We start from the raw sequence: 17,191 nt of genomic DNA, 5'->3' as shown, positions 1-17,191 counted from the left end.
TGGATGCCCTGATTGTCGGAGCCCTGGGCGCCTGGGACCCCTGCAACGAGCCTGTGCTGCGGACCTGCGGGATCGGTCGACGCTACGCACGTCTCATGCGGCGCCTCATGGTCTCAGACGCCATCCGATGGTCCAGGGACATCTACATCGAGCACATCACCGGCCACCGACAGTACCAGGAGGCGTGAGCCAGAGTGACATCGTTCTCCCACTACGAGAAAGGGACCAAGTGGCCTTCTCCGTTGGATCATATGAACTGGAACCATAAACTCCCTAAACATTAAATCTCACCAAATGAGGGTCAGTCCATCCTCATCATCATATCCACTCATTATACTCCACACCGGAACACAACCACTCTATGAACTTCATACCCTCATACCTCAATGTCTGTACTTTGACCCATCAACCTTTTACCCCAATCGGGGATATTGCAGATTATGTATTCCTCATGCCACCTGACCTTAACCCAGACTTTGCACCCTCGATAATCTGTATGTTATTCCCTGATAACCAGAAACTTCTATGCTCAAACTCTGTTAACTATTTTTTTTTAACATGATCTTAATAAAATTTTTAAATCTGAATGCGTTTGTTTGATTTACAGGACAAAGTAGTAGTCCAAGTAGAGGACTAGATTTCATTCTCTTCCATTGGAAAACACTATGAGGCATCAGTAAACCCTTGTTTTCACATGTAATCGTTTGAGAAAGAACTCAAAGTTAAAGCTAGAGTTTACTCTCAGATATGTAGAGAATCTGTTGATGCCATTGAAATCAGGTGTGCATTTAACAGTGTAATTAACAGCTGAAAATGTTCCATACACTGTGAGCTCAATGTGGATGAGTTAACATTCCTAGGAGAACCTTTAATTTTGCATTTCCTAAATATTTACTACTTTGATTCTCTTTGCCCATTGTTTTCTCGTGGGCCTCTCCCCACATCTCACAGTTTTTGCAGAATAAGGAGATCCTTCCCCACATTGGGTTGAAGATGAGTCCAGTGGAGACCCAACTGTCCTCTTCGCAACTCCAGAAGCAAAGCAATGACTCAGTTGCTCTGTTCTCTGTGGGTCTCTGCCGGTTAGTTGAGCGTGACGCTGTACAAATGATTAGTAAGAAGCATAGGAGAAATTGTGGAGGGGCTCAACAAGGTGAAGTGCTAGTGAGCTCCTACCAAGCAGTTGTTCCAAGACTACAAGGTGTCACCATGTGGATTTTTGAGACTCTGTAGAGGATTTTGTGTCTATCTGACAATACATGTTAATACTAAATCTTATGTTACAGTCATTTTCTCATGCCTCACCAACGTGGTCCTTCCACCTTTACTTACACCGAGGTGCCTTACTCAATCAAATAAATAGCTGCATAGCAATCATGGGACTGCTCGTGTGAGAAAGACTTGCCAGGTTCATCCCATCGCCCTGGATAACAATCTTTTGTTCAGGAAATCTAATTACAAATTAGAACACATTGCTAATGTTACCAATATGCTCTTCATTTTTGTTAATTGTTTCAGAATAATGTGTGAGAGAGCACAATACATTGAAAACCACCTGTACGCAATGTGAGAAGGAATTGCAGCATTTTGTGACTGGTTGTGTGCCCCTCAGCACTGGAAAAGGCATATCACAAAATGGCTTTTTTGGCTGTTGCGTGCCTTCAGAAATGAAGAGTGTTGTGCTGTGAAGTGAAACGTCTCACTCTGCTTTCTGAACTGAGGCATGCTGTGAACCCTATGTGACATACCAGCTAAAAACCCAGTTTGTAACAAGGTTTGCACTTCACTGAGAGACATGACATGGTACCAAATCCTGCAGCCATACCTGCAAACTATTGCAATAAATGTCTAGTGCTGTATTGGAGGGTTCTGTATGATTTATGTACACAACTATTACAAATGCAGAGTAAGAAATGGGGACAAATCTACTTATTTCTTATATAATTATTAATAATAGTTACTGCTCTAGTGTATATGGAATGGTTGGGGAAGCTCATCTTTAGACTACCAGAACAGTACGAAGATAAACCAAAACCATATAAGTAGAAACGTATGTATGGCTGTAACTATGAGTTGAACTCTAATCATATGTTCAGGAAAATAGATATAGAAATCCTATACCCACCGGATTGATTAACACAGAATTGCCTAAACAAAAATCAGTATCTGGTGTAAATTGTGCTTCAGAGATATGTCTACTTTCCCCAATTATTCATTTTTTGATCATAGATTGAATTAATGTCCTTAATATATCAAAACTCTACTTTTGTGAGTAAAACAAGTGCATCAAGGACACAAAGCTTTTAATGACTGGCCATTCAAAATATTGCTATTTCTTCATTGCCATTGGTTTAGCTGTTCTGCAATATTTAGTGCTCACAATAACCTGCAAACTATATTTTAAGGATTAAAACGGGGGACAATAAACTCCATTTTTAGAATTGCAAGCAGAATAGTCCAAATGGTACTATTTGTATAGGAGTTGTAGGTCTCAACTGGCCAAAGGGATGTGAGAGCAGTAAAACAATTTGTTACTTTCAGCTCAAATGAGTTGTTATAAATGTTCATCAAATTCTAAATGTCAACTATGACCTCATACAATTTTTAACTTGTCATTGTAACAACTGGTTATACTAGTTTGATGCTGCTAATATAACCTTGATCAGTGACTTGTTGTCTTCACCTACAGATTGTCACTGGTTTAGTTAATGCCACAGAAAACGTTTGGGCTGTGTCTGAACTGTGAGCCTGAAACGGGTAGACACGTACGTGACATGGCCAAGCTTTGCTTCCACTGCCACTACTATGTCTGCACTGCTATTTATACTCGCACTGGTTGGATGAAAATGAGCACGAGTCTGTGTGTGCAGGCAGGGGCATCACACCCCTAGTCTGTCGTGTAGAGATAGCCTTAGGGTCACAGTTTCAATCGATGTGAACATTACAAATAACCTCTGTTTGTATTTTATAGGATGGTGACTATTCAAAACATTCTGACTACTTGAATATCCTGAGATACTGTATCTGTCTATATTTCATAATGTATATGCTATTGGTCATGTTGTACCCCCAGGGATTAAAATAAAAAGGCCAGTGTTCTAACTGGCTGTCAGGGAATCAGGACATCTACCAGGTTTATCCTGTACAGTTGAACCTACGTAACCATGCTCCAATAAACAGAAAACCTGTAAGTCAGCATTAAAAATGAATTTGGGGGTTGCAGTTTCCTGAAGCAGTGGCCTTTGAGATTTTGCTGCTCTGCTGGAGCAGGGCCAGTGTGGGTGACAATATGCTCCCTGAAGACCAATAGAGGAGCACCTCACTAGCTCTTGGCCCCTCCCTTAGCACTCAGTAATACCCAGAAATAGGGACTGTATATAGGGTGACCAGACAGCAAGTGTGAAAAATCGGGACGGGGGTGAGAGGTAATAGGACCCTATATAAGAAAAAGACCCAAAAATCGGGACTGTCCCTATAAAATCAGGACATCTGGTCACCCTAACTCTATATAATTGGTTGGTGGTGATGGTGCTTCTCTCTGTCTCCAAACTGCACTGGACATCTCCCAGGTTAGTGGCGTTGTAAATTAGATATATATAATACTCTAAAACTGACTTACAAAATGGTTTGGATGTAAGTTACAGAGTAACTGACTGATGAGGAGGTTTCTGACCCATGGCCCAACCTCACTCCATTCCTGTGCCTCCCCGTGAAGGGAGTGTTGAGGGGGGAAATCTCCACAGGGATCTCCTTCTGAAGATCCCCCTTGCATTCTCCTGTTATGGCAGAGGGTGGCAGATTTTGGGTTCCCAATGGAAAAGGCCTGCCCCACTCCCTTGGGCAGTCCATACAGAGATCCTGAACCTCTGCCCAGACTCTGGCCATCAGCCCCTGCTCACTGTCCAGCTACATGGCTCTATTGATAGCAGGGATTTCCCCTGGCTGCAGCACCTTCCTGGACCCCAGGTAGGAGGTTTCCACAGAAAAGATAATACAGGTTGGGGCCATATTACCTTTATTTTCCAATAAATGTCCATGGGGCTAGAAAGGAAACTATTTATTTGTATTCTCCTTCCCCCACCTCTGGGCCACGTAGACTCCAGTGCAGAGCTCCAGACCTCCCAGAGGCCAGAAAGGACTCCAAGGGAGGGGGTGTAGAAACAGTCCCATGGAGTGGATAAGCCATCCTTCCCCACAAAAGTGGGGAAATCTGTGGGCAGATCTAGGGGGGACAATCGGGGCCTATGCAATTATCTTATGATTCACCTACACTTTAGAATTATCCAGCCCTTTCACCAACCAAATTACTCCACACTGCCTTGCCTGCACTTCCTAAATTCTCACTCCATCTGTTAGTGGATTTATGACAGAATATTTATCATATAATTAGTGTCTGTACAACACAGCTTTCTGTGATATATACTATATTATTGGCTATATTTAAAAATCAAAAGATACAATTGTGTCACTTTTTAAAAACTTATACCTTTTGTGACACAAGATTACAGTTTTTTGCTGAAAGTGGCAGTCCTGCAGGGCAAATGGCAGGAATTTTTGTGTCCCATTGTACCTCACACACGTCGGTGACGGCCACTCTCTTGTATTTCTTTGCTGAGACAGAGAAATCCCTATGACCGTATTATCAGCTCATTTCCTCCTCACATAGACAGTCCCTGAAAATGGAAACAGAAGTTGCAAAATAATAAATATGGCAATAATTTTCCATATGGCATAAATACACCAGATGTTTTTTTCCTGCTCTCAAAATACATTTGTTTTCTTCTAAATGTTAAAAATAACCAGGTGGGGCATCTTCCTGCAATTCCTACTTAGGTGAAAGTCTCATTTATTTCAGTGGAATTGTTGCTTGAATAAGAACTGCAGGATCATGAACTTTCCACAGTAATTTCACTCAATTTACATAAGTGACAAACTTGCTTTTTGAACTGCATTCTTGTTTGCTTGTGTCAGAGTACACTGTTATAAAAATAACTGTACAGAACATAATTAATATTCATTTATGACCTTAATAAAATTTACCTAGAAATTACTTCATTTTATTCATTATGACGTTTAAAAGCTTTGACAGCTGTTGAACTCCAGACATCACTTGTTTTTTTAGTACTGTGAACAATCAACATTAATTATTTTTCAGAGGGGTAGCCGTGTTAGTCTGTATCTGCAAAAACAACGAGGAGTCCTTGTGGCACCTTAGAGACGTAACAAACTTATTTGGGCATAAGCTTTCGTGGGCTATAACCCACTTCATCAGATGCATGAAAAAAAGTAGGCAGGTATAAAAAATGCATGAAAAGATGAGAGTTGACTTACCAAGTGGGCGGTCAGTGCTAAAGAAGCCAATTCAATTAGGGTAGATGTGACCCATTCCTAACAGTTGACAAGAAGGTGTGAGTATCAACACAGGGAAAATTATTTTTTGTAGTGACCCAGCCACTCCCAGTCTTTATTCAGGCCTAATTTGATGGTGTCAAGTTTGCAAATTAATTCCAGTTCTGCAGTTTCTCATTGAAGTCTGTTTTTGAAGTTTTGTTGTTGAAGAATGGCCACTTTCAAGTCTGTTATTGAGTGTCCAGGGAGATTGAAGTGCTCTCCTACTGGTTTTTGAATGTTACAATTCTTGATGTCTGATTTGTGTCCATTTATTCTTTTACATAGAGACTGGTTTGGCCAATGTACATGGCAGAGGGACATTGCTGGCACACGATGGCATATATCACATTGGTAGATGTACAGGTGCAGGAGCCCCTGATGGTGTGGCTGATGTGGTTAGGTCCTATGATGGTGTCCCTTGAATAGATATGCGGACAGAGTTGGCAACGGGGTTTGTTGCAGGGATTGGTTCCTGGGTTAGTGTTTCTGTTGTGTGGTGTGTAGTTGCTGGTGAGTATTTGCTTCAGGTTGTTTTTATTAATTATTTTAAATGCTATAAAATTACTATTCCTGTTGAAAGTTCATTCCATAGCCAAACTTTTTGATGATTTTTCTGTGAATACATTTGATGCATGCACAGTTTATTTTGTATATTTTTATAATTTAGGGTAGTGAAAAATATCCAAACTTGTCATATTGACTTTAGGAAATGGAAAAAAAAAGTGTTTTTTTTCTGGTTTGAAAATACTTTTTGTTTATAAATTCAAGCTAATTATAGTTAAAAAAAATTAAACTGATCAAATAAAAATGAAACATTTTGAAATTATCTAAACAAAACATTTATTTACCTGAACCATTTTTCTCCAGATTTTCAGTCTGTGAAAAAATTTAAGATTTTTCACTTTTTGTCCTGATTTGGGATGGGAATATTTTTTTGCAATCTCAAAACTTTTCACAGTGCAGGAAAATCATTTCCTGGCCTACTCTACTTCACTTCTGTGACTCTGTCCTCTCCTGGTTCTCCTCCTACTTCTCTTATCACCACTTCAGAATTTCCTTTGGAGGATCTTCTTCAACTCCACCTCACCCCCACTCCCATTTCATCTTTCTGCGTGGGTCCCACAGGGCTCTGTCCTGGGTCCCCTTCTCTTTTCCCTCTACACCTTATCTTTGGGTAATCTCATCAGCAAACACAAATTCAACTACTACCTCTATACTGATGACTCATAGATCTATCTCTTTACTCTAGACCTGTCTCCTTCTGTCCAAACTAAAGGCTTAGCCTGTTTCTCTGACATCTCCTCATGGATATGTAGCCATCATCTCAAACGCAATATGGCTAAAACAGAGCTTCTAATCTCTTTCCCTGCCCCAGTAATCCTCATATCATCATCCTGTCTGTAGCTCAGGCCTATAACCTGGAATCATCTTCGATTCGAACCTCTCTCTAGATCCTCACAGCCAGGCTATGTCTAAATCTTGCTGATTCTTTCAGCATAACTTCTCTAAGATATGGGGCTTTCCTACCCATACTTGCAAGTAGAATGCTTGTCCAAGCTCTCATTACCTGTGTCTCAATTACTGCAACATCCTCCTGACAAATACAGTCTTACCCTACTCGTATCTATTCAGCATGCTGCTGCTAAGATAATATTCCTAGCCCATTATTTTGATCACATTGCCCCACTCTTTGCATCCCTCCACTGGCTCCCCCTTTTCTGTTGCATCAGACAGAAGCTACTTGGATTAATTTACAAGGACTTTCAATGCCTGTCCTCACCATACCTAACACCTCATTCACTATCAAGTTATTGACTCCCACCTCCAATCAGGCCATGATGCCAGCCTCCATCACCCACTTATTAAATTTTCAAACAAGAGCTTCTCCCACTGACATAGCTACCGTCTGTTGTGCGAGGTGGAGTAACTAAGCCGACGAGAAAGCTCTCTCTCGTCGGCATAGAGTGTCTTCATCAGAAGCGCTACAGTGGTGCAGCTGCATTGGTGCAGCTGCGCCACTGTAGCACTTGGGATGATTTAGTTGGGGTTGATCCTGCTTTGAGCAGGGGGTTGGACTAGATGACCTGCTGAGGTCTCTTCCAACACTAATTTTCTATGAGTCTATGTAGCCTGAGTAATTTCTGGAAATTTGTATTACAGCCAGATAACATTAGCAAGTAGATTCTCTGATGCAGTTTGTTTGACTTCTTTCGCCTGGACAGAAACTGGACACCAGGGCAAGAAAGCATATTTCCACAGTCCTACTGCTTGGTGGTTGGCATATTGGTTCTGAGTGTGTGGGCCACCCATTCTCAGAAGAGCCGTACTGGATTTGGAAGAAACTCTGAACACAGACAATGAGAGAGGAGTGATGATTGTTGAGGGACTTAGGCCCTATTAGGGAGTAGAAGTCATAAGGGAAGGGTTTCCACTAGCAACATCACTCCACTTTCCATTGGGATGAAAGCAGGGATTGTTAGGGTGTCTTTTCTTGACAGGAGCTGAGTAAAGGGGTTGTTTGGGTTGGTGTTTATCTGCCTCTCCTGGCAGGAATAGACGGCTCCTTCTCTCTTTTGTCCCTGCATAGCAGAGAGGAGGGAGTGTGAGCTGCTGGAGCAGGAGCCGAGTTCAGTAACAGATAAGAACTGACCAGATGCTCTTTCCCAATACACTGTGAACTCAAAAAGATTGAATTCTGCTCTTAATTTTGAACACACATAGCCACATTTAACACTGGCATACGCAGAACACACCATTGGTTTCAGTGGAGTTGCTCTCATTTACACTTGTGGTAAATTTGGCCCACAGTGTTCAAATGAGTTTGAAATTAGGCAAAATATGTTCACCGAACCGTGCTCACAGTAACTTTTGACTAAATTGTGCTTCTATCCATTTTCTCAGGAAAGGCCATGTCTGGTCATTTAGAAGTAGTATGTGACAACATTGAAACATAAATTATCTGATGAACTGCGTAGAACCAAACTTAATATCATGATCACCTTATGAACACATTAATGAGCAATAATTTTCTGATGATTAAACTGCTTTAAAGTATCTGTGCATTCATACATCACTAGAATGAAGTTGCCACATCTAAAACATGCATTATTCATTATATTCCAGTACTGCATATTACTGTCCACGAGTTGCTTCATGTTATAGGAACTTCTCTGACTAAATCAACATATGGCTTCCAACTTTACTCTCTCACCTCACAACACAATCTGTGCATTTGTAGTGGTTTGAAATAGGTGTCCCAAATCACAAATACCTTAATTAAGAATATAGTAATTCACTATCTTTAAAAAGTATAACATAATGGATATGATGACTGGATAATGAGCACTCAATATTTTAATCATATATGTAGTTTATTTTAATATATTACTTATAATAAAATTACCAGTTACAGGAAAACTCTATTTGCTCAAACCACCAATCTCAGAATTAGGGACAGGGAAGCAGATTGGGTAAAATGAAAATGAATCTTCTCACAAAGCACAAACTGAACTTTCATTCAAGCACAATTCAGCAAACCTTTCCCCATAGTTCATTTCACACCCTTCTATACATCCTGGTTCCTTCAGAGGTAAAAAGGCCAGAATATTATTGCATACTTGCCAATATCTTGCATTAAAGCACTGCCTGATGGTGTGCCATCTTCCAGCTCCTCCCCAAAACCATAACTGCCAATCAATTAATTGTGCAACCTCTGCAGCCCCACATCAATTAATTCTGCACCTCTTGAGCCCCTCCATAAATTATTTTTGCAGTCCTCCTGTTCTGTATCAATTTTGCACCCACCCTGAGGACTGGGATGGAAGGTTGCTCCAAGGGTGGGGGGGATGTTCTTCACTTCTTTCAAAGCCAAGAGGGCAAATCTCTCAAAATCCCAACCAGGTGAATCGTTCCAAGTTGAGAGCAATGTGAATTATCTAGGCTGCTTCAGCTCAGTCACATGTCCCTGAAGGAAACTGAACATTTGCGTCATTGATAAGTTGATAGAATTCAAGCGGGCTTGATAATTTTGTGGAAAAAGTGTCAAAAGAAATGCACCATCTTTATTTTTTGCAGTTTTGCTTAGTGAAGTTTCAGTTGTGCTTGGAGAATACCAATTAACCATTTGAGAGATGGACTAAGGTTCGCAATAGCTGGATAAAACCAGCAGAGAGACGTTAGGCCCAATATTGGTGAGGCTTGCAAGCCATGGCTAGACAGGAAATGATTAAACCTTCAAATTTGGATATTGACCACCTTACTAGTTATTGTCAGGACTGTCCACCTTCCCCAAAAATGAAGGCTTGTTGAGAAGGTACTGAATGGCCACCTCAGCTACACTTGGGTTTCACAGATGCCCAGGGACACTTGTTTTTCAGATTCTGTCAGTCTGGTGTCAAAGCAGGATGTTGGAACAGAGACTGTATTGATTTAAATTATTAGGAATCTCCTTCTAGCAAGGAGTACGGGTAGAGGTTTGTCACAGAACTTAGCGAGGACCCCCTTCCAGCCACTCTCGAGGACTGCTGTGAGGCAAATCCAGGCTTTGCTGCTCTGGATTCCCAGGTGCTTTAAGCCCTTGGAGCCTGAACAGAATCCAGCCACTGCTCAATCTTGGGGTCCCTAGGCACACTCTTGGGGCACAGACCTTCTGTCTGGTATTCTCATCTGAAAGGTACATCTGTCGAGGTACTTCAGCCTCCTGTGTATTTAAACACACCCTCTCCCAGGACTCCACTTCAAGGTGTGATGCTTCTGGTTTACAGTTTAACTTTCTTAGGGGCATGCAGCAGTTGTGAAGCATATCTCACACACAGACTTTGCTCAGTGTCCAACACATTTGTTATTTTATACTTAATCATATAAGGCACAGGACAGTACAGAAGATATAAACCAATAAACATTACATGATGCATATTTCTACCTCAGTTTCCTCACCACAATGGGACATTCTTTGGGCGGGGTCAGGCTTCAGTGCATGGCTAATGCTGCATTGCTTCTTTCTCCTGGACTAGAGGAAAATGGCCCCTGAACAGAACAGCTTCAGCCCCTTTGAAACTTTCATTCCTCTGTGTCAGATGATGCCACTTTCAACTTCCCCACATAAGCACAAACGCCTTTGTTGCCAAGGTGACCTCCCCCCCCCACCCCGCTAAACCAGTTCTTCTGGGTAGTGACCAGTCTTTCGTCTAGAGTGAATAGATTTCCTGTAGCTGAGTACTCAGTCAACTAGTGTCAGCCCTGTATCTCTCTGTGTGGGTACTTCAACCCAACATGGAGGCAAACAGGAAACAGAGAAGGCAAAAAGCTGCATGTACAAGATTGAGTTTTTGGCCTGACACAGATTGAGTTCACATCACAATTCATAAATTGTACAGACATTCCCAAATCATCACAAGGGTCCATGCAGTTTTTATTTGATCTTTCAGCAGCTTTTCCTCAATAAACCACAGTATAGTGTTGTCATCTATGGTTGGTAAAATCACACTACCAAAAAAATGTGTCTCTCTCTGTGGGAGGGAAGAGCAATGTTGGACAGAGGAGGACAAAGGAAAGGGACAGAAAGAAATTGCCAGGATTTAATTAATCTCTATGCTTGGCCACAGTGTTAATGAAGTCAGTGTAAACTAAGGGAACCCAGCTCAGTACCCACAACTAAATGGTCACATAAACCTAGATGAAATAGGCCTTTCTAGGTCTTTAGCCTATAAAAGAAAGTAAATATACTATAATTAGGAATAAATTGGTTAAGCAGTGTTACTAAAATATTTCAACTTTGTTTCAGTACTTAGTTTTAGGTTTGTCTTTTTTTCATTAAGAAAAATCAAACTGTTGTGCCCCAGGGTATCATTTTTCTCTAGTATCTCATAGACTTTAAGGTCAGAAGGGACCATTATGATCATCTAGTATCTCAGTGTAGCATCAAAATTTTGAGTTCTGTGTCTACACTTATACACTATGGAGACACTGCTGCAGCTGCATTGCTGGAGCTCTTCAGTGGAGACAGTCACTGCAGTGATAGAGCGGTTTCCCCATCACTGTAGTAAATCCTCTTCCCTGAGAGGTGGTAGCTTGGGTCCATGGAAGAATTCTTCCGTCAACCTAGTGCTGTCTATACGGGGGGTCAGGTTGGCTTAACTGTGTAATTCAGGGGTGTGTGCTTTTCACACTCTGGGCGATGTAGCTGTGTTTAATGACCTGGCCTTAGTGATGTCCCTAGTTTTGGTGCACATGTGTGGTCATGTTTCTAGAGGTCTTTCAAGCCTTCCTACTCACTGTTGTGCTTCCAGTTAGTCATGATGCTAATTAATATTTCTTTGCTGATTGTGTTAGATTTCTGTAGAATTCAACCTACACAAGGCTTGTTTTGTCACTTAAAACTCTTCTCTACTGATTTAGAGTTACCTACCTTTGGGAACATGAATCCCTATTTATGCTGCAGGTTTCTAATCGGGAGAGCAATCTACAGCTGCTACCAACTGCTAAGAGAAGTTGCACACACAGACTCAACAAGGATATTGTTTTAACTCTTGTAGTAATGCTTCTGTATTTCTTTAATGTGCAGCCCCTGTGCTTCCTGGGGCATATCAACAAAGTCAGTCCCAAGGGTATGGATACATGCACCAGACCAGTATGTCATCTATGAGGTCGATGCATTCACAGCCACATTCAGCAGGCTTGGTGAGTATTTAATTGAAAGAATCATTCCTTTCAGTGCACCCCTTTTTAGCTACTGGTAAATGTCTTGTAAATATAAATCCGCTGGTAACCTTTGCAATCCAGAATTGGGAACCTTGGGAAATAATCATTCTTCTGGATTCCTTCATATTGTACTTATTTTCAAATTAAAGAAATACTTTTTTGGCTTTTTCACATGTTCCTAACTGCAGGTAAAATATGCATAGGATTAGGTGATGCAGAGAAGTAGCAAGAGATTTTTATCTCACAAACTGAATGATGTGAATTTAGATATGTGCTCCAAAGAACAATGAAATTATCTACATTATTCATATACTCTAGAAAGCAGAAAATGTTGAGGTAGCACTTTTTTACACAATGAACTAAGTAATGAGGTTTCCATTTGCTGTTGTTTTTAATCTGTCTGACCAAATAGACACACAGAAATTTAAAGCTGGAGGGAATGTATAGTTCTAACAAGGCCATCTTTGTGCTTTTTGCAGGTGATCCTTGTTTTTTAGTTGGTATAGCTAGCTACGGTATTGGATGTCAATGAGGACTTGCAAAAGATTTCTGAAAATTGGGCTTGTGCATATTTGTTTGCCTCTTTGATTTCTTTTCTTAAGATTTTTTTAAAATTACTAACATTTTTAACATTTCTTATTGTGGTAGTGACTAGAGGCCAAATAGCTCAGAGCTCCATTGTTTTTAGCTTAAGACTATTGGAAATGTCACTTCTGGTTTTCCCTTTTCTTTGCTGGCAGATCTACAGGATGTTTCGGAAGATGTATATTTGTTAGCTCTCCCACCTTAATTGAAGTTGCAGGATGCTGAATCATTAACAAAGATTAGAGCTGGCCAGAAAATGGAATTTTAGTTCCATGAAAATAATTGAGTTTTCAGAAGTGTTTTCATCCCAAATCAGGACAAAATGCTAAAAACTCAGACATTTTCACAGAACTAAAATTCAGCTATATGTTGTTTCAGAAACACCAAAACTTTCCCCCCAGCAGAAACATTTTGGTATTTTCAAACCTCCGTGTTCTGCCCAGCTGCCTGTCCAGCAAGACAACGGAGCAGCCAACTAACCAGGGAGCTGGGCAGCCTGCCTGCCAAGCAGACAAACTGGCACACTGGGAATATTACAACTGTGCTTCAACCCTTATATGCAGATAACTCTCATTGCTATCAGTGGGTGTTTTGTGTATACAATGACTACAGATTCATGCCTTTGATGGGATACCAGATAAAGGAGTCAAGTTTGACTCACTTTACACCCCCCCCCCCGCACGCAACCCCTTTCTTACGCCCTACTGTGCTTTCAGTACCTGTTTAACTTACTCTTGATTAGAGGAATAATTCACTTAAATGCATTTTTTAAATCCCTTATTTGAGTCATTTAAACTACACTCTGAAGCAATAATTAGATAAATGCCAACTGGATTATTACAGAATTTTTTTTCTGACAGCCATTTACCACCTAATTAGGTCTTAAAGCCATAAATTTGGGTTTCTCAGCAGTATTAGGGGCCCTAATAATTTTTTTTAAAATGTAGCGTTACCAGCTTGTCTTTACAACTTTGCAGCACTGTGATGCTATCAAGCTGGTTAAAAGGAATCACATGACAAAGAATTGAAAGGCATGTCAGATGATTGATTCCTTTATGAGGTCTCTGCTCATGGCACACGTTAAATGGATTAAAAGCCAGCTAATTGATTGGTATCAAAATGTAACTGTAAACAGGGAACTGTCATTGAGCAAGTCTGTTTCCAATGGGGTCCCTCAAAGATCCGTTCTTTTGCCCTGTGCTATTTAACATTTTTATCAATAATCTGGAAAAAAACATAAAATCATCATAGATAAAGTTTGCAGCTGAAACAAAAATTTGGGGAGTGGGAAATAAGGAAGAGGACAGGTCACTGATTCAGATCGATCTGGATCGCTCGGTAAAGTGGATGCAAGCAAACAATATGCGTTTTAATATAGCTAAATGTAAATGTACACATCTAGGAACAAAACATGTAGGCCATATTTAAAGGAAAGGAGGACTCTATCCTGGGAAGCAGTGAAACTGAAAAAGATTTGGGGGTCATGGTGGATAATCAGCTGAACATGAGCTCCCATTGTGATGCTGTGGCCAAAAGAGCTAATATGATCCTTGCATGCATAAACCAGGGAATCTTGAGTAGGAATAGGAAGGTTATTTTAACTCTGTATTTGACACTGGTTTGACCACTGCTGGAATACTGTGTCCAGTTCTGGTTCCCACCACAAATATTTACCCAGTCATCCTGACATGTTTGCAGGCCTTGTCTTCGCTAGGAACAAAAAGGTGTGTTCTTAACTCATGTTAGCTAACTTGAGGTGGAATCGTAGTAAAGGTGAAGCAGTTTGTAGTGTTCATGTGAGGTGGCAGGTCGAGTTAGCTAACTTGAGTTAAGAACACGTCTTTTCTCTTAGTGACGACACAGCCTGTTTGGGATCATCCAAGCAGGGACAGAAACAGTACCATGTGGTTTAGATGGCCAGTCATGCAGCATGGATAATTAACTATGGGTAGTGAATACATAAGGCATCAATAGTGGTGAATATTTCCAGAGTGAAATGTGTTTGCATGGTGTACGTAAGGCATATGTTTGTAAAAATCAGCTTCATGACTGAATTTGTTGAATAAATTATTTGGCACAAATAGTCCACCCAGTTATATTCAGCACATACCTCTATGATAGTATAGACTGCATTCTCTCTGCATGTGGGTTTGAATTCTATATTTGAGCTTACTAAAGATGGTGCTGTGTGTATATGTATGAGACAGAGAAGCAATGTCTGTCAGTGGTAGGTTCTTCATGGCCCTGTTTCTTTTCCTTCAACAGAGAACATACAGAGCTATGTATGACTACAGTGCTCAAGATGAAGATGAAGTTTCCTTCAGGGATGGGGACTATATCATCAATGTGCAACCAATTGATGATGGCTGGATGTATGGTACTGTTCAGAGAACTGGGAAAACAGGAATGCTTCCAGCAAATTACATTGAGTATGTTAACTAATTTTTGTCCCTAGTCCTTTGAGCTTTATTCTGATTTACTCAAAACTTAACCCTTTTGAAACAAAATACTCAGAAGAAACTTTTAAGACCACATGTTCATTACTTTATCACTAATATAACAATCTGATGTAAGAATCACAATCTGACACACATATCCAAACAGTATGGCTTATAATAATACTTTGTAAGAACAAAAGACATATGTGGAAGCCCGGTGCTGCCAATTCTGTAAAGGTTTCCATCCATTAGCTATAAAGGAGAAATGTCTTTTTCTTAGATTCTCATTTAAATGTAACCATAACATGGATTCTTTTCTTATGTCACTTTGAAATCACAAGAGGCTAATACTTTCAATTTAGTAACACATTCTAATAATTTTTAAAACTGTTTAACATAGAGCATTTAACGTCCCAATAAAAATGATGACTGGATAATACAGCCTTTTAAGTAACAGGAGATAACGTGCTGGTAAAAATCCTACTGCCCAGCAGCCTTATAAGAAACAAAAAGTCTGTCTCTTGACAGTGAAAGTTCCCAACTCTCACTTGCCCACACCACCACACTGATTCCTGGGTCTTACATTGGCTCTCCTTCATGACTGTGCCCTTAGCTCCTGTCAGTTTTGCTTGCTTCCCAATCCATCAGTTTTGATTGTGCCTTGATTCCTGGCAAATCTGTGTCTTTTTCACAGCATATTTCCCACTGGCACTGTTCAGCGTGCAGAGCCAAATTGCCACCTCTTCTGTTTCCCTTAAATAATACTTGAGAGACTAGGTGGGTGAGGTAATATGTTTCACTGGATCAACTTCTGTTGGTGAGAGAGACAAGCTTTTGAGCTTACACAGAGCTCTTCTTCAAGCTCAAAAGTTTTGTGTGTCTCACAAACAGAAGCTGGTCCAATGAAAGATATTACCTCACCCACCTGGTCTCTCTAACATCCTGGGACTGACATGGCTACAGCAACACTGTATACATTAAATAATACTTAACATTTAGATAGCAATGTCCATCTTCAAAGCACTGTACAAACAATTTCCATTACATCCTTTATCCTTAACTATCCTGCTGAAAATAGCCAGTCTTAGGGCCATGTACTATGTGGCCTCATGAAGCTTATAGTTACATCCTTCATTCTTACCACAAGTGACTTGCTTAAGGTCTGCTTTGGTGATAAAACCAACATGTACCCACCCCTGCTGCAAAGGAGTCCTGCACCTGTGTAGAAAAGTTGAGAGGAGCTCTGATTTTATGATACATTACAGTTCAATGGCCTATTGCTTGAGTTCCTTCCAAAACACTGGCTCTAGTTGTGACATCACTTGGTTGTCCAAACATGGGTTATATGTTCACCGACTGATTAATGAAAGACAAACATCATTGACTGCTATTGAGTTTATTTTTTTCCTCATAGCTGGCACCAAAGCAAAAACTAAACAAACAAAAATCCAACCCACCTCATTCCAGCTTCCTCCCCAAAACCAAAAAGAGGAAAAGCTGGTGAATATTATGAGGCAGTTAGCAAAAGGAAAGTTATAGACTATGTTTTAGCTCCTAAGATTGATCCTTAGATCCAACCAACTTCTTTATTCCTGCATAAAAAGTACTTAGATTCCAGGATTCAGTACCAAAAATGGAAATATTTATTGTCCCAAATTGTTTATGCAAAAGATTCCATTTTGGCTTTCTAATACTTCTCTTCCACCTTAAACTACATTCAAAATAAGATGAAAAAGGAAAACTAAAGTGATTATATTCTCTTCAACTTTGGATCAGCTAAGCCATTAGTAGGAAACACTATAAACATTACAGGCCTGATCATTTTGTTTACTCACAAAGTGCCAGGTATTTTATTTCTGTTGTCCATTGGCTTGTGGTCAGGACTTGAAGGATCCAGGTGTGATCCTAATCATTGGGGCACAACAGCTAGTCGCAATATAACGTGGCCCTGATCCTGCTCATTGAGCTCTGTGTGGATATAGTATTCCTCCCTTGCCGTTCTCTTACAGGATCAGGTCCTAAGTCAGAGGGAGCACAAAATCATGTAAAGTGTCATGGAGGAGTTGGTGCATGTGTAT

The 17,191-nt window shown here is 40.4% G+C and overlaps 1 protein-coding gene across 3 annotated transcripts in view; it reads left to right on the top strand.

Annotated features, from left to right (window-relative positions):
• LOC135874010 (LIM zinc-binding domain-containing Nebulette) overlaps positions 1 to 15,117 on the top strand; it is a 411,833-nt gene extending 396,716 nt beyond the window's left edge. For 2 of the 3 annotated variants that reach the window (XM_065398685.1, XM_065398684.1), the window contains 2 exons: positions 11,954 to 12,069; positions 14,941 to 15,117. In XM_065398685.1, coding sequence (XP_065254757.1) covers positions 11,954 to 12,069; positions 14,941 to 15,117 — 293 coding nt within the window. The remainder of the gene's footprint in view (positions 1 to 11,953; positions 12,070 to 14,940) is intronic. The other variant, XM_065398686.1, reaches the window with a different exon arrangement.
• Positions 15,118 to 17,191: the final 2,074 nt, after the last annotated feature.

Source organism: Emys orbicularis, chromosome 2, assembly GCF_028017835.1.
Source record: "Emys orbicularis isolate rEmyOrb1 chromosome 2, rEmyOrb1.hap1, whole genome shotgun sequence".
Taxonomy (NCBI): Eukaryota; Metazoa; Chordata; order Testudines; family Emydidae; genus Emys; species Emys orbicularis.
The sequence above is the reverse complement of the archived record's forward strand: the minus strand, read 5'-3'. Positions and strand labels throughout refer to the sequence as shown.